The following is a 19,249-nucleotide window of genomic DNA, read 5'->3' as shown; positions in this document are numbered from 1 at the left end:
GCACAAGGAGCTCATGGAAGATTACATGGGGGCTGAAGAGTACTGGACTGAAAATTCATCATGAGTGCTGCTCTGACCTTAGCACTTTTAACACGTTGTGTGGTTTCTGTTTTCTTAGTAGTATGTCCAAGTTTTACTGACAAGCGAAGTAAAATAGATTTCTTCACTTCCAGAAATGGGAGGAAACTGGTCAAATAGAAATTTAATAAAAAATTTGTCTATCAAACCGAAGTCTGTGTCCTTTTTTAAAAGTACATATTGCATTACTTTAATAGCTCAAGCTTAAAATCCGGCATTGCTCACAGAGCACAGAAAATTTACTGCTTTAACTAGAACTGCAATTTTATTAATTTCACTAAGTTCTCCCACAAACTATTTGACAATAGAAAGATACAATCTCTGATTAAGTCAGTGACTTCTTTTAAACATTGAAGCAAAATAGAGCAACGATGATTAAACAAGCTTTAAGCACTGACATTTCTAATACTTGTTCCTAATGAACATCAAAAAGTCTATTAAAAAACACTTAATGTTTCTCTGATAACTTCCCTCTTTGTACAGCCAGAGCCTCTTCCAGTTTCCTATTAATATTCTGAAAGTGTCCTTCTGCTCCTAGAATTCTCCGCGACTCCACCAGAAGAGCAGGGAGGCTGGAAAGTCCATACTGTTGTTAAGGAAATAAAATGACAGGCAACATTTTTAACTCTTGGAAAAATCACTGAAATATCTGCATTTCTTTTTTTCTCTGTCTGAAGTGGTGCAACATGATTTTCAAAAATGAAGAACAAGCCAACACTAGAGTCTTCTGAAATGGCAGCGTTTCCCTTACACAGGGCAGGCGTGCAGCGTTGTCTGCAGGGAACACCACACCAGGTCAGGAGCCACAGTCAGGGGGGAAGGAGTTCTAACGCTACAGGAGAAGTTACACTGGTGCTGAAATACAATTTGTTCTCACAAATTGGAGAGGAACTGAAATGAACTGTTGCTGCAAAGTGAGCTGCTGCTGTCTAACTTGGTAACTACAACCACAGGCCTGCAATGGCTTTAGGTCTGGCAAAGGTGAGATCTAGCTAGTGCTTCCTGGAAGAAACTTCTGCAGGAACAGAAGGCAACTGCTCAGACGCACGGCAGGGGCTGTCCAAAGCTTTTGGGGGCGCTCACCCCTCACAACCACCCGTGAGGACCCCCTGATGAGGATGTGTCCTCTCGAGAGCGTAAAACCCAACGATGAAAGCTTGGGTGGGACCATCACCACCAAGACTCAGGGTGGAGGACCAACAGGATGCTGCTGGATCCATGGGTGGTGATCTCTTGTTATCTCTCTCCCCGCCCTCACTCTCCCTTCTCCTCTCCCTCTCTTCATTGAATAGTGACCGGATTAAGTAAAAACCTGTGGCATGGGACTTGCTTATCCAGTTAAAGTCATCCCCATTGAGCTACCATATCTAACAACATGCCTTGTATTTTGTATTAATAAATCATTAAACTGGTTGCTGTTGTTTCACCTTAATTCAGTGCAAGGGTATCACAGACACGGGTCATTGGTCCCAAGGGGAGGGAGGTCGTCCCAGACGACTCCTTTTGAGTCGTGACAGTGAGATACTACAGTACAGTTACAACAACGATTCTCAAGTTGCTTCCACAAAGACAATTAACAAAGTATTGCTTTTTAATGTAAAGTTAAACATTAATAGAAATGCCCATCTGTCCAGGAAAAAATAAAGGACTGGGGGACTGATCCCTAACAGTTCGGAAACACATGGAAAAATATGTACTTACTATCTCTTTTTCTTTTGGGTTTTCTTCTCTATACTCCAGATAGTCTTGTTGTAGCTCCTTTAAACCAGTAACAAATTCAGTTGCTTGTCTCAAGGCAGATGTCCTTTCCTGCATCTCAGCATACTCTCTTTTTAGTTGTATCAGTTGTGGTTCAGCTCTGAAAAAGATCAAGGCTTTGCCAACTATATCTGGGTATTTATTCATGAGTAACATTTCCTCCGAAGAAGACTTAAGGGAAAGGTTGGTCAGAAATACAAACCACAGATTACCATAACACACTGTTTAATTGGAACAACTAGCATGTTATTTAAACAGGACCATGGGTCCAAAGCCCTACAAAAAAAACCCCTACATTTTTTTCCGCATCTCATCTTTTGAGTCTGACAATATAGCCAATCTCTCAAGCACTTCAGTTTTTCCAAGTAAAGTTTCTGAAGTACCTGGTGCTCTGTTTCTGTACACACCTGCTCGCAGGCTGCAGTGTTCAGTGCTTACGCTGAAGCATATTCAGGAACTGCAAACTATGTACACCCCGCCTAAATGAACCGGAGGGCTCAACCCATTAACATCGCACTCCGAAACCTGAACACCAACAGCCACTTTCATTTAACAGCGTTGCAGCAAAAAAAGCTTTCTTAAGATGAGCAAAGGATTAAAACCAACAAATAAAAAATGTGAAGAAAGCTTTCAACCTGTGAGGGGGTTCAAACCCATATCGAGAGATGCCTTTAACTAGTTGAGTGAAGTTTGTCCATAGTGCTGCAAAAAAACCCCAAGACTCTCATGGCTGTAGAGAAAGGGCTTTTAGTCTGCCTTTGTGGATCCAAGCCCGTGGCTCCCTACGGGGTTAACTTACAGCACGCACGTTATACGCAGCTTTGGTGTAAAGCTTGTCACTAGTAACCAGCTGGGTTTGGGGAAGTCTCACGGTTCTTCTAAAGAACATAATTTTTGTGCTGTGTATCTAAATTAGAGAATGTGAATTGTCTGGCCCCATGAGATGGAAGCAAACCGTGTACTCTGAGGCATCCCGGCCAGACTGCAGAGATGAAATACATTCTCCCACCTCAAAACCAAAAAAGCCCCCTGTATTATCTTTGTAAATTTGTGATTCCTTGTCTTTTCAATTCCCATTGTAACATTGGCATTCTTCTCATGAACATATGGTCTGAAATACCATTCCAGTAGCTAGTTAGCTAAGAGAACTTGCGAGAATTACTATCTAGGCAACTGAAATACGGAAAGGAGAGGCTATCCTGAGCTTTTGTAAAAACAGAAAGGAATACAGAACAGTAGAGTTTCATCAAATGAAATTAAAGAACAAAAAAAGGTTACTTTCACTTCTGAGTTACAAAACGCCAGACTCCACGAGTTCTTCAGGCTATTATTGTGCATCATTAGAAACATACCTAATGAGCTCTTCTCTGAGTTGCAACAGTTGCTGGCTTTTCTTACTGATGTCTTTTACTACCTGAAACAAAGAGTGAGGCAAGTCTTTGAAATGGTTTCTGTAACTTCAAAGGCAAACAACTCAAATTTCATTGGCTTTTTTTCTTTGAGGTTTTATCACACCCTGATGCTGGGTGTGGGAGATTCCATGATACCAGACCTTATATACTGCCATATTTTACGTTTGTATTTTATACTTTAAAGCTCTTTACAATGTCAAACTCTCACCTCCCCATCCAAAATGTCTCTTAAGGAACACCAGATTTACAAGCATACAAAAGGAATTTATGACATTTTGAATTCAAACATGACCGACTCCAGCAGGTTTTTGATGGTTTCTGTTTTAAAAATGCAGTCTAATACAAATATATGTTCAGTATGATTGCCATAACTAAGAAACTAAGCATAATTAAGCTTTAATATGTCCAATTAAAAAAAACCCCAAAATTAATCATAAATTTAAATTTAGCAGCCACAAATCTCATTTTAAACAAATGCATGAGGCAGAAAAAGGCTGAGTGGCTGTAAATGCTAGATGTGTATTAAACTTTTAATTTTTACATGCAGAGTAGCTTATCATACCACCTCCAATTAAGACGACTTTAGCACATTAACTGCTACCTCCCAGGCTAAGCTTTCTGTTGACTTTACTTGTTAAAAGCTATTTTGTCATCAAAGTTTGTGGGAGATGTTAATCTGGGCAGAAAACCTCTGTCAGACAGTGCCCAACCTGCTCTTCTATATCTCTGCTGTAGTGCATTCACCTCTCTCCCGATGAAACCACTGCAATGTTTTCTGCTCTTACACTAGTTCCTCCTCCTGTCGACATTCCCCTGTTGCATTTTCAGTCAATTACTACACGCTCTGAACGAACAGAGGAACTGCCTTCCTCTGAACAGAAAGTTTGCATATACATTTATGTCCCTTAGACTTCTCTCCTTTAAACTAAACAAATCAATTCTGTCCTCACAGGTCACTATCTTCGCTGCTCTCCTAGACTCCATATTAATCTATGCTTGAAGGTTAGCTCTCTCCAGATGCCTCACCAGTGTTCATTTAAAAAAAAAAACCAAACCAAAAATTCACATGCACAGATACCTACACATTCTAATGCACATTCCTTCTTTTTACACCAGAGCGGCAGTATACAGCCGATGGGAGTTTGCGATCCACTGTGTTTACTGAGATCTTTTCCAAAAAATCTCTGGTAGTTCCCTATCCTCTATTTGTGCAGTTGATTCTGTAGTACAGTGCACACTTTTCTGTGAATTATTTTATTTCTTCTAGTCAATTTCTTGAAATTTCACTGCCAACCTCTATATGCGGTACAATCTAGTGATATATATGTATTTACCTTAGCATTTTTTTTCTTTATATCCTTTAATTGCTGGGCTTCTACTATCTAGAGGAAAAAAAAATATAGATTACGGATCTTGATTTCACCACTACCCTCCTAAAAACATGGGTGCAAGAATTACTTTGGAATAACATAAAAAGCTATTTAAAAACACCAACACTGATTCAAAGGAAGGCTACAGGTGTATCAGTTGTCTATCAATTCTTTCCTCCCTCCTCACCCTCCCAGAGGAAGACTGTTGCACAAAATTAGTCATCTTGCACGAGTTAGTGCAAGTAATACTCCTTGTACCGAGTAGCGTGATACTAGCCAGCTTAATTTTTCTTTAACTTTATATAAAAATTATAAATCTAGTCGTTTTAAAACTTACTCACTCTAGTGAATCACTAGGACTATGTTTTACTTTTAGTACTTGTCCGTTGTACTTATCACAACTCCTACAACGTTCTGAGTTTATTTTACATGCTGTAATTAGTAAGAAAAAAATCTTAAGTCTTCCAAGCTAATAAGCTTTTTACAGTTAGGTTCAAACTGTTCATTAAAAAAGGATGATTTTCACTGAACTACGTTAAAGGCCTTAGCCAGGTGCCTCTGCACGAGTCACTGAGACACAGTATAAAGACTAAATCATCAACCTCCTCAAATTCTAGTCTGTGAGCTTTTTAGTCCCGCGTTTGTCATAAGTGTTTGCTCATTCAAATTACGCAGCTCTCCAGGTTTACTACATAATGCTCTAGGTAAGGGTCCTAGTTTCAGCCGGGATAGTTAATTTTCTACTTAGCAGCTGGTACAGTGCTGTGTTTTGGATTTAGAATGAGAATGTTGATAACACACTGATGTTTTCATTGTTGCTAAGCAGTGCTTAGTCCAAAATCAAGGACTTTCCAAGTTTCCCATACTCTGTCAAAGAAGACGTACACAAGAAGCCAGAAAAGAGCACAGCCAGGACAGCTGACCCAAACTAGCCAAAGGGATATTCTGTACCATAGAAAGTATATAAACTGGGGTAAGCTGGCTGGGAGCTGCCAATTCCTGCTGGGGGCCTGGCTGGGCATCGGTCAGCGGGTGGTGAGCAATTGCATTGTGCATCACTTGGGGTTTTTTTCCCCTTGGGTTTTATTCCTCCCTCTCCTCTTCATTATTATTATTATTACTTTATTTCAATTACTAAACTGTTCTTTTCCCAACTATAATTTTTACCTTTTTTCCAATTCTCCTCCCCATCCCAAGGCAGGGGCAGGGAGAAGTGAGTGAGCAGTTGTGTGGTACTTAGCTGCTGTCAGGTGTTAAACCACAACAATATAACAAACACTTCAGAATTATTAGATGCTTCCCTATTCTCAAAGCTGACAATTTTGCAACATACTTGCATGACAGCAGTGTTGTGTCTAAAGGCAATTCTCATGAAAGCCAGCACAGAGGCAGCAAATCATAACCTGCACACAACAAACTGTTCTCGTGATATTTATCCTGACAAGAGATTAGCAAATTCGAAGTATCATAAAATAATTGTGGAAAGAACAATAAAAAACCAGAGCATTTTGATTACAATGTAATATACAGCTCTATAACCACTATCACAAAACTGATTTTATTTATGCTGTACTCACAAGATCGGCGATCTGGCCCTTGAAAGCAGAACAGAAGCCATTGATAGCTTTTTTGCAAATGTTAGATTCTATGCTTGGTCTGGAGAAGTCAGAGGGAGAAAACACAACCCATTTGATTTAGTAAAGGAGAAGTCTCATCCAAAAACATTCCTTTGAGTAACGAATAAAACCCAATGTTAAGCAGCTAGTAACAGAAGCAACTGCAGATCTTTCATGTACTTGTAATAGCTTAATTTCTACATTAAAAAACATCAGCTGAGATGTCATGTTCTTATGTCTGGAAAAATATCAAATCCCTGGAGGCAACTTATGTGGCGGATCCTGGAGGATCACACATGAAAACACATGGATCACACAAACCTAATAATAATCATTAAAATAACATCAGAATGTAACCATGCAATACTGCTGTTCCCTAAAGGGCAGCCCATTAGCAAAGACATCAGTAATTTGTTTTAAAAACTGAGTATTCAGCCATAGGAAATCAGAATATTTACTTGTAATTTGCTGTTATCTTCTCAAATTCAGCCAGAACAACATCCAGTTCTGTAATATCTCTAGAAGATCTCTTCAGCTCTTTGGGACACCAAAGCTGTACAGAACATGGGCCATCCTCTGAAACAACAGAATGAAGACAAGCATTGCACAAGTCAGGTACATATTCTAAAATAATAGAAAAGTTACTGTGCCCACCATTAAAATAACCACCAAAAAGTCATGAACATTTTAATATGAAACTTGAGAAGAGGGATATATGAATTATTTCATCTGGTTTTGGCGGAGCAACTGTGACAGATTTATCTGGGAACACTTTAGAATTTGGATGACCAATCGTATAAAACTTACTACTTATTCTTCATCATTTCAAGCAAGTCCAGGAGCACTTACATAAACTAACTGATAACTACAGAGTGTAGTGTAGATATAGCCATGCCGTAAAACTGTCAGCCTGAGTTCGGGCAACCTGCATTACTCAAAGAATCATGAATTGTTATACCTGTAAACATTTTGTATTAATACTATATATGCTTCAAAAAAAAGCTATATACAAATAGGTTTCTTAAAACTTTGCAATAGCATTATTAACTAATTCCACAAAAAGTGAAACCCTGGTTCTTCACAGACTCCCAAATGTAAATCTAGCACTTGAAAGTGACAGGGTACCATTCAAAGGAAGCAAGATGACACCTGAGAAACAGTTTCTATGTACAAGAAATTCCACTGTCTTGAAGCTCCCTGTCTCAAAGATCTTTAAACTAACAGCTGTGCCTATGCTGTAAGCCAGAGGCGCTCCGAGTTCTGCCCCACAGCTGGTGCTCCAGGCTTCCAGACCAAGGCATGTACTGAAACGTCTTACAGCTCCATGCCCATGGATCCAAGCTTTCCTCCACAAGGAGCCAGGCTGTGTGCGAGGGATAGCGCACGGTTGTGCTTTACCTCCTCAAGGGAGCAACAGGCAAGTCCAGGGATGCAAACCACAGGGATCAGAGCTGTGTGGCACACAAGCCCCTCAATTTAACAATTGCTAATGAGTGTCTATACCAAAACAAACTAAAATCACCCATTTCTAGAAGCGGTATGTTGCTACATACTGGAAACGAAACCCACGAAGTTAGGAAAAAGCATTCATCTGAAATGAGGAAAAGCTAAATGGGAGTTTGAAAAGTACTTTACCAGAAAGATCGGATGTGCTGTCCTCTGAAGGTTGTCGCTTTTTTTTCGCCTGGAGTTGAGTAGTGTTCAGAGCCTTCTGTGATACAAAAAGCAGATTAACTTCAAAAAAAACCACCCTAGGTTTACTAATTTAAAATCCTGAGAGATGGCAATTAGGCAGAATGCAGGAAAGCATTTCCTGACTGAAACATCAGTAATATTTACTTAGGCCTATTTTGTCAGAATCACAGCACAGCGATCATGCTGCTGAGGGACAGCAGCTGCCTGACTACAACGACCAACTGATACGTCAGCCACTGGCCGTGTAGCCAGAGCAGAACATTTTAAGGAGCCCACGGGCCCTCGGTCCAGCATAGTCATCGCCCAGGATTCACATCTCTGATCAACAGCACCCGCTCGCCTTCCTCTTCACTCACATTCTGTCCCAATTCTTTCCCTACTTTGTAACACCAGCAGCACTTTCCACACGACTGCTGCATACACGCAGTTTACTGATGAAAGACTAACACTCTACTGAATTTTATGACATGATTTTCAACAATTCCAGCACGTTTCAATACGTAAAAAACTTCTATGCATCTACTGCATAGCTTCTTTTATCACAGGTCTGCTTTCTCAAGTCTGCAGACAGTTAACTTCCTCTGTATGCCTGGAAGCTAAGTGGGCCAAAAGCATTTTACACGAGGTGTGGTCTAAGTGTGGAAAACCACTCATTCAAAACCGAGTGGGTTTTGTTTAATTCTAATATACATTCAAAAGTAATTTTATCAATTAAAAATTGAGTTCTCTCCTAAATACGTTTTACTTCAATACTGAACAAGTACAAAGGATTTATATTTCATTTAGTATGCCATTATTTAAGAACATATATTCCAGATACGAATAAGACATTTGAAAGAAAAAAAGAACACATTCCCAAATGAGTAAGAGAATGGGCCAGGACCTAGGAACATTTGGCTATTATATTCCCTATTGACATGATGACTGTAGCTTTAAGCATTTCACTTGGCCATCTCACAGGAATACTTTGAGGATTAATTATTTCAGATACAATTAAGTACTAAGTAACAAAGGAAAGGTCTTCCTCTCCCCTGCCTCTAAGGTGGGCATGGCATTAAGCAAGCTAAAACTAAATTGACTGATAATACTCATGCAACTTTTTCTGTACCACATTATCCTTGGGGGGTTCATCTTCAGGATCAGATGAGCTGAATTTCTGAACATCACTATCAGATGGTTTTGAGTGATGCGTTTTTTTCCTAGGAAAATAAAAATATCCACACGTAAACCCACTACACACTAAGAAAGACTGATCTTCAGTCCTACACACAACAAAATCTCGTGTTTTGGGGAACATTTTGTACTGCTATGTAACTTAGTTTGTGTTTCCTAAATAGATTGCATAAAAAAAATGCAAATAGCACGTAAAGGGAACAGAATCTTTATCCCTCAACAGCAACCCTTATGACAATTTAGAAATCTATTACTAACTGACCACTGGGATAGCCATGTTGTTTTGAGCAGAAACTTTGAAACAAAGACAAAATTATTATTACTGAGGATACTTTAGCAGGAATGGAGAAGGCTTTCTTGGTGAGGGGCAGGGCTGGAAATCAAAAAACATAAAAAAATACATACTATCACACAAGCACTATTGCTGTCTTGCTATTTCATTCAAATAAGAACTATTTCAGATTTAAACCAAATTTGATTTAACAAATGGGAAATATACAAAAATTTCCATTAACAGATTTAAAAAATATTTTTCTTTGTTACATATAATTTAACTGGCTTCTACGTATTTTTCAATTTTTCATCTTTTAACTTTAGACACCAGCATTTAGAGAACTAATCAATACCTCACAGAGGTATTTTTAAATCCTTCTGTATTAGAAAAATTCAGTAAGTACTTAAGTCAATGTATTGCTTACAGAAGGCAGAGTCTTAATTTCTTCTTTTTTTTCTCCTGCATTCCGCAACCTTACTTACTTTTTTGTTTCTCATCTGGGAAATTTTGAGTTAAAGCATCTGTTTAATAAGCGTCTAGGGAAAACTGACAAACAGAAGATTCTTCCTATTTAATCTAAAAATCTAACGATTAAATTAAATGCCGGCAATTATTTTTTTCACCAGACCTTCTTTCTGGTTTTTTCCTTTGCTGTGATGAAACATGACCAAGTGACTTGTTTTGTGAACACTCTTCTCCATAAGCATCCACAGCAGTACTGTGCAAAGGGTGATCTATAAAGAACAGGAAATAAGCTGGATGAAAACTGTTCCCATCTGTTCAGGCAAAGAGCACGGACATGCAAGCGCTGTCTGCCATTAAGCAGTTAGTTAAAATATTTGTGGTTTGCTCACTGATGCAAAGGAAGTCTTGTTAAAAGTATTATTTGAGCATTAGGAAAAATATATATAGTGAAAAGCTTCATAGTTTCTGTACTCATCCACCTGCTATTTCTTTACAAACTGAAACCAAAGGTGCAGGAAAGCTCAGCACATACATATGGCATATAGCAAGCAAAACATTCTATTTGAAGTTTATTTGAAGTCTCTCTTTGCTATAGCATACACTAATCTTCTACACATTTAAACAACTACTTTCTAAACTATACCCTTTTTTTTTTTATATATATGGATTTTTGGCTGCTTTATTGGATGCTATGAGGCAGCAGTTACAGCTGCTACAGCATGTTTGTAAGTGCAGAATTCCTGAAGGTAGCTACCAAAATAGATAAGGACTCTGAGAACTCTAAGGTTTTAGTATGCCTTCCATAGTACAGGTTTCTTTTTTCAAGCACACTGACACAAAAATTCAGTGTTAGCTTACATCAGTGTTAGCTGGCATCATTTTTATAGCTTTAATACATACCACAGAAGTGAGGAAGAGCTTTTCGTTTTCCAGTCTTTTCCTTATGACAACCCTTTTTGCTATATTGTTCTTTATACCTCATTTTCAATGCTGTTTCTAGCAGTTGCATGTGTATTTCCATCATTTTCTTAGAGTAGTAACTATTACAGCTGGGAAACCGATCAACCTTTCTTCTACAGTTTCTAATTATATGTTTTTTCAAACATTTTTCTCACCAGTATTGGCATATTTAAGAACAGAGGACTTCACACAGGGGCACCTATTCTGTCTAAGTTGATTCTCTTCCAGTATACTGAGGCCTCATTACACAAGTCCCATACAGAGCGTGAAAGTGGCTTTAATGTTTCACCAAAAATAGTATGTGTTTATGTTACTTTTTAGAGTAACATTCGAAAGTGGCAGAATAAATCGTGAATATCTTAGGTTTGCTGCCATGAATACTCTTACAACAGCAAAAATCTCACTGCGTAATTCGTGTAACAACAGAGAATAACTTAAGACTCAAACTTCCACATTTAAATGTAAAACCCTACACAATTGCAATGTTATATTGTGTGAATAGTCAGTACCTTTCCATGGACTTTTACGTTACAGTATCATTCTTGTTACTGCCTAAATGACAGAAAATAACATCGCTCTTAAAAAACCCCCTGCTGTCTCTCCTGCCCGTATCTTTCTCTGGCAAAGAAACAACACTTTTCCCTAGGTAAGCATTGAAATTTTTTGCCCATGTGGTTTGTTCATGAAAATCACACATTAAGTGACATTCAAGTTGATACTAACCAAATGAATCGTTAAGGTCCTCAAGTTGATTGTCTTCTGCTACCTTCAGTATCCTTGAGACATCTGGTTCCTCAAGTGGAAGTACTTTCCGCGGAGGATGGGACTTAGCTTTGTGTTCCTGGATGGGTATGAAATTAACAGCTAGTTCATCCAGCTTTTCGAGTGTAAACCAGATTAAATATGACAATGACTTTCAAGAACATTGGACTAGAAATACATTTAACCAGGACCATATCAACTACTCAGCTATGATATAAAGTATTTGAAGCATATGGTTTTTTCCTCAGGCTAGGTTTTTTTTTCCCCTAAGAGAACTGATGGTATAAAACTGATATATTCTGCTGTTTGATACTAGACTTAGTGCAAGCTTTATCTTATTTTATAAAACTAAGTGTATACGGCAAAAAATATTGTAACAGCCTAATACCTGTTTTCTATGATCTGTGGGCTTTTTCTTTTCAGGCATTAAAATACTTCTTCTTTCATCTTTGTCCTACATAATTTTCCAACCTTTTTCAATTTATTTATGTTCACTTTAAAAAATGTAAAAGCTATAGTGTAACTTCTTACAAAAAGCGGAATTTATAAATCAAGGATTACACAGACACTTCCACAAAGCAGAAGGGTAGAAGAGAATGGTGTTACTTTATAGAATCACCGAATCGTTTAGGTTGGAAAAAGACCTTTGAGATCATCAAGTCTAAGTGTCTGCCAAGCCCACCACTAAACCACGTCCCTAAGCACTGCATTTACACAAATGGTGATTCCCACCTCCCTGAGCAGCCTGTTCCAATGCTTAACCCTTTAAAGCGAAGGAATTTTTCCCAATATCCAATCTAAACCTCCCCTACAAAATATTTATAAATGTGTCATTCACGCCATTAAGCATGGGAGTGAATTTCCCCACCAATTTGCATGTATGCATGGAAACAGAATTATGTCCCAGAAAACACTGACTTCCCGAGCTTTTAATTTTACCAGCACTTACAGTGCCTCCCAAGTTTTGTTACGGTACCAAATATAGACACATCAACAATTTCCTCTATAAGTTGTTGACAGAATGGTAGAATGGTTTAGGTTGGAAGGGATCTTCAAGATCATCTAGTTCCAACCCCCCTGCCATTTGTAGCCCTTTTACACCCTAAGTACATTCTGTTAGCTAATGCTAGTCGTTCCTTTTACTGTTACAAAGCTAGATCACGAAGACAAATATGTGCTGTGTCCAGCTGTTCCTGTTCAGGGAGTAGTTTAATGGTTTAGGTTGGAAGGGACCTTCAAGATCATCTAGTTCCAACCCCCTGCCATGCGCAGGGGCACCTCCCACCAGACCAGGTTGCTCCCAGCCCCATCCAGACTGGTTTGGAACACTGCCAGGGATGGGGCACCCACAGCTGCTCTGGGCAGCCTGGGCCAGTGTCTCGGCACCCTCACGGTGAAGGATTTCTTCCCAATATCTAATCTAGATCTACCCTCTTTCAGTTTAAAGCAGTTACCCCTTGGCCCATCCCTAGGTGCCCTTGTGCCCTGTCCTCTTTCGAATTTTACAAGACCATTTTCAAACTTTTGCCTGGTGATGTAGTAACTCCTAAAAGAAAAAAAATAAAAGGTAAGAACCCCCCAGACTCCCCCAGAGGTGCACCAGCAGGGAGTGCGCAGCGCAGCTCCCCGCACCCCTGCCAAACAGCCCCGCACCAGGGCCCGGGCACCACTGCTATAATCCTGCTCAGCCCAGCAAAACTCACCTTGGATTTATGGCTAGAATGATTTATCTTCCTTTTCTTCTTTGTGGACATTTCACTGTCCGGTATATGCTGCTGAATATATAACCGAGGATGAAATTACTGAAAAAATTGTCCCCAACATGAACCTGCTCTCTCCGGCTCAGCACCTGGGGCAGAACGGGAAATCTTTGTTAATTCCACACACGACGCGTAACCCGCTTCAAAAGGGGCGAAGCTCGCTCTGTCAGACGAGCCCGCCGCCCGCCACAGCACGCCTAAGTTCGTAACGAGACATTAACATTAAAAACACAAAGCAAGACGGCGCGGAACGCCACCGACACCTTCACTCCGCTTCCCGGCCGCCGCTCCCCTCAGGCGGGAGGCCCCGGCCCGGCAGCAGCGGCCGCGGCCCAGCGCCAGGAGCCCCGCGGCCCGGAAGGCGGGAAGGCGGGCGGCGGCCCCCCGCTCTCCCCGGGTCCCCGCGGCCACCGGCGCCCCTGGGCCCGCCCCCCGCAGGGACTCACCCGCCGGCAGCGCCTTCCCGCCGCGATTCAAACCGAAGGGCAGGCGCGGGGAGGCGGCGCGGCGCCGGAAGGGGAAGCGGGGCGCGAGGGGGCCGGGCCCGGCGGCGCGGAAGGGCGGCAGGAGGCGGGCGCGCTGGCGGCGGGAAGGCGGCCCGGCTGGGGACGCCTGTGCCCGCGGATCGCTCCACAGCGGACCACCAAGTTACGGTCCCGCGGCATCGCCGGGCGCTTCCCCCCCCACCTGGGAAGAGACCGTTTCCCCGTCCCACATACCAAGATATTTTTTTTTAAGTGCCCGAGCGCACCCACGATGCTCAGCACGTTCTGGATCCACTCTTCCAGAATTCACCTAGCCCTCGCCCCGACTTTTTTCTACCAACTAATCTGACTACATTGAGAAAAACCAATACAAATAATAACCCATCCACACGAACCCCCCCCGAAAAAAAAAAAGGAAAAAAAACCCCGAAAAAAACCCCACAAAAATCTCCCCCCAGCCACCACCCCTGTTTTCTCCTCTCCGACCCCCATGCCCTGGGCTGGTGCTGTACGTGGGTGGCACCATACGAGTAGGCCAAGGTTCCACTTCCTATCTAGAACAAGTGCATTTAGGTGATTTCTATAAAGATTACCTGAAATCTAAGGTAAAAAAAAACCTTGCAGCAGTTCAGAAAATTAATCAAGACATACAAAAAAGCATGTGTGGCAAAAAAAGTAGGATTCAGACTGGAAACCTGTCATTCCAGCTCTGACATTTAAGTTACTCTGCAATTAAATTGTTAACAGGAGATTCAGCAATTTGTCAGAAGTCTTACTAGTTGGAGGGATGCTTTTCAGGCCATATTTCTTCATCCATAGGTAAGGAAGAGCGTTCTTTCAAGTATCACCTGCTGCTGCCCACCCACCCCCAACCCCCTTTGTCCAACCAAATAAACTAAGCCACTGTGAAACAGCACTTTTAGGATTAACAGTGGTGAGTTCTCTTTATAGCTCTAATTTGCTGGTTATAGCACCCAGCCCCATTTAGCAGTCCATGAACTGAAGGGGTAACAAGCAGTGGTACAGACTACATACCGCACAGCTTTGTTTCTGTGGGATAAAAATGGCTTTTCAAGAAAGCTTTCTTTGATAGGATGTGTTAAGAACAAAACCCTTAGATCCAGCTGCCAACCATCTCTGTTAGGAGAGGTGTGGTGACACTTCACACTCTTTCCAAGCAGCATACACACATACTCAGTGCCATACTCAAACAAGCGACAAAAAGCGTAGTTTAGATTTTCTGCAGTAGGAAAGAAATGTATAAAGGAGATACTACTCAAAAGCAGAAGGTCTACCACAGCTAGTAACATAGGCGTGCTTATTATTTCAGAACGTTAATACCGAGCTCTAGACAGTGTCTTGCTGGTGATGCTTCATCGAGCCTGTTCTGATAAATCTGCCCATGAAATCTTCCATTCCACGCCCCTGATTAAAGCCAGATGTACAGTATAAAGGGGGAAGGGGAGGAATGATGACAACCCCTACCACACAGAAGGAGCGTAAGATTTAAGAAATCCTCAGATTTCACTTAAAAGTTATTTATGATGGTAAGAACACCACCCATCAGAAACCATACTTCAGACAAAAAAAGAAAGATCTGTTTGTTCATTTAAGAATACTGATGGAGCAAGTTACACACAACAGCATCCCTTTCTTACAGATACTAGCCAAAACCTTACACATAAATACCAGACCAAAGCAGAAAGTTACCTTCCACAAGTAAAGCGTCAACAACCAGCATTTATCCTTCATTTAGTGTGTTTGTGTCAGTGGAGTTTTACAGCTTGTCACAGTTACCAAGTAACACCTGGGCTCATTAGTCAGCAGCACCTTTCCTTGATAAACAAACACTTCACTGCGTTGAAATGCAGAAATATTTATTTTGGTTTCCTTCATTGGTTTTGAAAATTGTTTTGGTTTTATAAAACATAGAAATAGCCAACACTAAGCAAACATTTGAATTCCAATGTAACAAACTACTGCTCTAACAGTTGACTCAGATTTGTGTACCTTAACTGCACACAAGTATGAAATTATGCTACAGAGTAGTGCATTACAATCACACACAAATCTTAGTGCAAACCTTGTTGTGCTTGTATTTTACATATATCCATGTTTTCAAAAAAACAGCAATGAATGCTAATGCAAAACCAACTCTGTTAAGGATAGCAAAAGACTTATGCTGTAATAAGGCTGATCTCTCAAACAAAAGGTAATAGTTATTTTGTAATTTATCTGGGAATTAGGTTCTTATCCCTGAACAAATACCTATCCTGTGCCAACACACACTTCTGTTGGCATATATAAATACTTCCAATTGCTGCAAAGCATCAGGCAAAAACATTCTACCTGACCTATTTTGCTATTCAGTGAAGAATACTCAGTGGCTCATATATAAAGCACAGAAAACTGAGAGGTTATGTCAGAAGCTCTTCTGCTTATAAAGGACCTGGCACATTTTAAAATACGCATTTTAAATACATGTTCGTTACAGGGAAACAGGTGGCTAGTACAGGTGCAATGTTTACCTGACCATTAGCATAGCCCAGCCTCCTGAATGGTTTTGTTTTTAGGTCTCCAGTGTTGTTGCCAGAGTTAGGATTCTCTTCATTTTCCGGGCTGGCACCACTCCGGCATTGTGTCAACATAGCAAAGCCTAGGCTTGCTGAATTAACTGCATCCCCACTTTCAGTGAAGAACCAGCATATACAGACTTACTGAGGAACTTGTGTTCATTGGTCTCCTTTGTACGGAGTTCTGACTTCTACCTTATAAAAGTACATCTCAGAACTGGCTGCAGATACAGAAGGGAGAAAAGAAACTCAGATGCCTTGCCCCAGTTAATAGTAGGATTAATGCAAGATATGATACCAGCTATACAACTGTAAAGGTGTTGTTTTGGTGGTGGGGTGGTTGGGGTTTTTTGAACCAATTAAGTAACCCTTCTGAGGATGCAAGATACTTAAGAGACATTTTCAAACCTGCCAAATCCTTTGTGGAATTGACAACTGAAAAAAATACACTGCAGACAGCAAACATGCTGGCAATAAGAAAACCTTAGCTCCTTGGTGAAAGAGTCCCATTTTTGGCCAAGGACGTCTTAAATAACTTACATATAGTTACCATTTATAGTTAAGGCTCTTTTTGGAAATTGTAGGTCACCATAAAAACAGTATGCAACACAACTCGACAGTAAGGCAGTGTTCCATTTCTTCAATGCTTCTATGGCAAGTACCCATTTTTGTACAAGTTAATGATTGCACAGTTTCCTTCCCTATGTTTGCTGTAGTCAAATTACAGATTTGAAGGCCAAAGTAGACATCAGACGTGTGCCACTTTCCTCATTCCATTTTCAGTTACATTTTGGCATTAGCATAGAGTTCATCTATCTGTGACTGAAAATATTTTCGCAGTTCTGGTCTCTTCGCCTTCAGCGTTGGTGTCAGCAGGCCATTTTCAATAGAAAACATTTCAGTGTGCATGACAATGTCTTTGACCTGGAAAGTAAACAGTTACTAGCCAAGCCACATTCCTTGAAACAGACAAGGCTATTAAAAAAACCACCCAGACAACATAACAAAGCCCACCACTTTAAAAATTTTCCAGATGCAAATTAAAAGCAGTTTCTGGAGAGTCAGATTATATTGGTGTTAACAAGTTTAAAGACTTAGGTGTTCAGTTCTCTCAAGCATCTTACCTGTTCAAATGACTTCAAACCAGATTCTTTCCCAATCCTCACCATGTCTTCCAGAATGTGTTTTTTGACATCCTGTGAACACAGGAACACACTGTATATAGCTTGAAAAAGCTGATGCAGAACCGCTAACGGTTCAGCTAGATATTACTCACCTTGTTCTTGCATAACTCTTCATATGAGCCTTCAAATCCTCTTTTCTTGGCCCAGTTGCGCAAAGTCTCAGGATCAGGTACCACAATAGCTACTAGGAAGGCCTAAAAAGGAATTTTTGTCAAGCTCTTTTCTTTTAAAGTCACTTTTAGTTCCTACGCTTTTCTTACTAGTCAGTGTTAGGTTCTGGACAGCATTTCTGATCCTGCTGTGAAGTCACCACCTTTCTGCTACTTGAACACAGGAGAGCAGCTTGCACTTAAAAAAGAATTATTCTTGTCGAGACCCACATTGTAATTTACACTTGCAACCTGGACATCTTGGGTTTGTGGTTGTTTTTTTTTTTATTACTTTCCCTGTACACTGTTAGCAACTTACACAGCCATTAATACTCAATTAAATTAATCCAGCTCCACTATCCCATCTGAAACTAAATCCAGAAACATGCTATATAACTGCTGGAGTCAAAAGTACATTTAGAACCAAAACGTATAATGTTAATTATTTTTTTTTTTCCAAGATTTCAGTCCCAAAGTTTTGGGTAGGGGGAGGGAGGAAAGGAAGACTCTTTTCCGCATTTTTTAAATTACCTGAAGAATGCTTACCTGCAAGCTTTCTCCATGGACAAACACCTGAGCAAGTGCTTCACATCTCAGATACACATTTTCTATTTTCTCTGGTGCTATGTACTCTCCCTGAGCTAATTTAAATATGTGTTTTTTCCGGTCAATGATCTTCAATGTACCATTCTGTTGACAGAAATAACTTCCACTCAGAAGAGGCACTTCAACTGAAAAACCAATCTACGCAGCTTAAGCATGCCACACTAGTAACAGTTGCAACAGTGCTACAGCCAGAGTACTGTCAAGACTAACCTTGTAAGAAACCAGGCTCCCCACCCACCTAACAAACTAGGGAAAGCTTCAGGACTGACACTAATACTTTTTTAACCCCAGACACAAAGATTTATCTACAGCAGTAGTTTTCCTCCTCCTAAAATTACTTGTGTTTCACTTAATTCATTGTGTTCAATACCAAATATTTTCTATTTTATTTGTTAAATTACTGCTAATAACTACAGAAGTACATTTCAGCTATATAAGTTCACTTACCGGTAGCCATTTCCCAATATCTCCCGTATGAAGCCAGCCATCTTTGTCCAGAGCTTCTGCTGTTTTTTCGGGATCTTTCAAATAGCCACGAAATACATTCGGCCCTTTTACACACACCTGAAAACAGCCATTTGTTAGTGTATGCTGCTATGAAGGGAAGTTCACAAACACTGTTTGCAATGAATTGTTTCTCCAATGGTTCTCAACAACCCCCACTAAAAAGACAAGATGAAGTTTCTGCATTAGTACAGAAATCTTTACTCATGGTTTTTGGAGACCTAACATTTTTGATTGGTATACGCTATAATAAGAAGCAATTGGAAGCATCTGTTCTCTCCTAGCCTAGCAGCAGTGTTCCTACCTACTATAAGAATAATCTGAATTTATCAGAGGAAATTTATTTATGTGAAGAAATTCTGCTGGATCCAGAGATATTACCTCTCAGCCTGGCAATGTATTTGTTTCAGTTCTGGTAAGCAGCA

General features: G+C 40.3%; 2 protein-coding genes across 5 annotated transcripts in view; both read right to left on the bottom strand.

The window, feature by feature from the left end:
* Positions 1–330: 330 nt before the first annotated feature.
* CENPU (centromere protein U) lies at positions 331–13,858 on the bottom strand. 3 transcript variants are annotated; one of them, XM_056326320.1, is made up of 12 exons: positions 13,770–13,858; positions 13,267–13,412; positions 11,525–11,642; positions 10,005–10,110; positions 9,038–9,128; positions 7,870–7,945; positions 6,693–6,810; positions 6,196–6,274; positions 4,583–4,630; positions 3,189–3,250; positions 1,780–1,936; positions 331–664 (listed from the first exon to the last, which is right to left on the bottom strand). In XM_056326320.1, exons 2-12 carry the CDS (start codon positions 13,315–13,317, stop codon positions 527–529), a joined length of 1,044 nt encoding a protein of 347 aa, XP_056182295.1. In that variant the 5' UTR covers positions 13,318–13,412; positions 13,770–13,858; the 3' UTR covers positions 331–526. The 3 variants fall into 3 exon arrangements, with proteins under 3 accessions (XP_056182295.1, XP_056182294.1, XP_056182296.1); XM_056326319.1 differs by lacking the exon at positions 13,770–13,858 and adding an exon at positions 13,587–13,733; XM_056326321.1 differs by lacking the exon at positions 13,770–13,858 and adding an exon at positions 13,587–13,733 and having other exon boundaries at positions 7,870–7,942.
* A 1,810-nt stretch (positions 13,859–15,668) lies between these two features.
* ACSL1 (acyl-CoA synthetase long chain family member 1) overlaps positions 15,669–19,249 on the bottom strand; it is a 42,686-nt gene continuing 39,105 nt past the window's right edge. For both annotated transcript variants that reach the window (XM_056326308.1, XM_056326307.1), the window contains exons 17-21: positions 18,768–18,884; positions 18,261–18,404; positions 17,658–17,759; positions 17,506–17,577; positions 15,669–17,305 (exon numbers count right to left, since the gene is read on the bottom strand). In XM_056326308.1, coding sequence (XP_056182283.1) covers positions 17,165–17,305; positions 17,506–17,577; positions 17,658–17,759; positions 18,261–18,404; positions 18,768–18,884 — 576 coding nt within the window. In that variant the 3' untranslated portion in view covers positions 15,669–17,164. The remainder of the gene's footprint in view (positions 17,306–17,505; positions 17,578–17,657; positions 17,760–18,260; positions 18,405–18,767; positions 18,885–19,249) is intronic.

Source organism: Falco biarmicus, chromosome 1 (assembly GCF_023638135.1).
Source record: "Falco biarmicus isolate bFalBia1 chromosome 1, bFalBia1.pri, whole genome shotgun sequence".
NCBI lineage: Eukaryota > Metazoa > Chordata > Aves > Falconiformes > Falconidae > Falco > Falco biarmicus.
The sequence above is the reverse complement of the archived record's forward strand: the minus strand, read 5'-3'. Positions and strand labels throughout refer to the sequence as shown.

What these genes read in the sequence shown, in the direction of transcription:
- CENPU (XM_056326320.1), bottom strand. Translation starts at nt 13,317, where the DNA reads ATGTCCACAAAGAAGAAAAGGAAGATAAATCATTCTAGCCATAAATCC. An exon ending in AGGAAAAAACCAGAAAGAAG is followed by an intron (nt 9,129 to 10,004) that starts GTCTGGTGAAAA and finishes TTATTTTCCTAG; the next exon opens with GAAAAAAACGCATCACTCAA. An exon ending in AACCCCCCAAGGATAATGTG is followed by an intron (nt 7,946 to 9,037) that starts GTACAGAAAAAG and finishes TTTGTATCACAG; the next exon opens with AAGGCTCTGAACACTACTCA.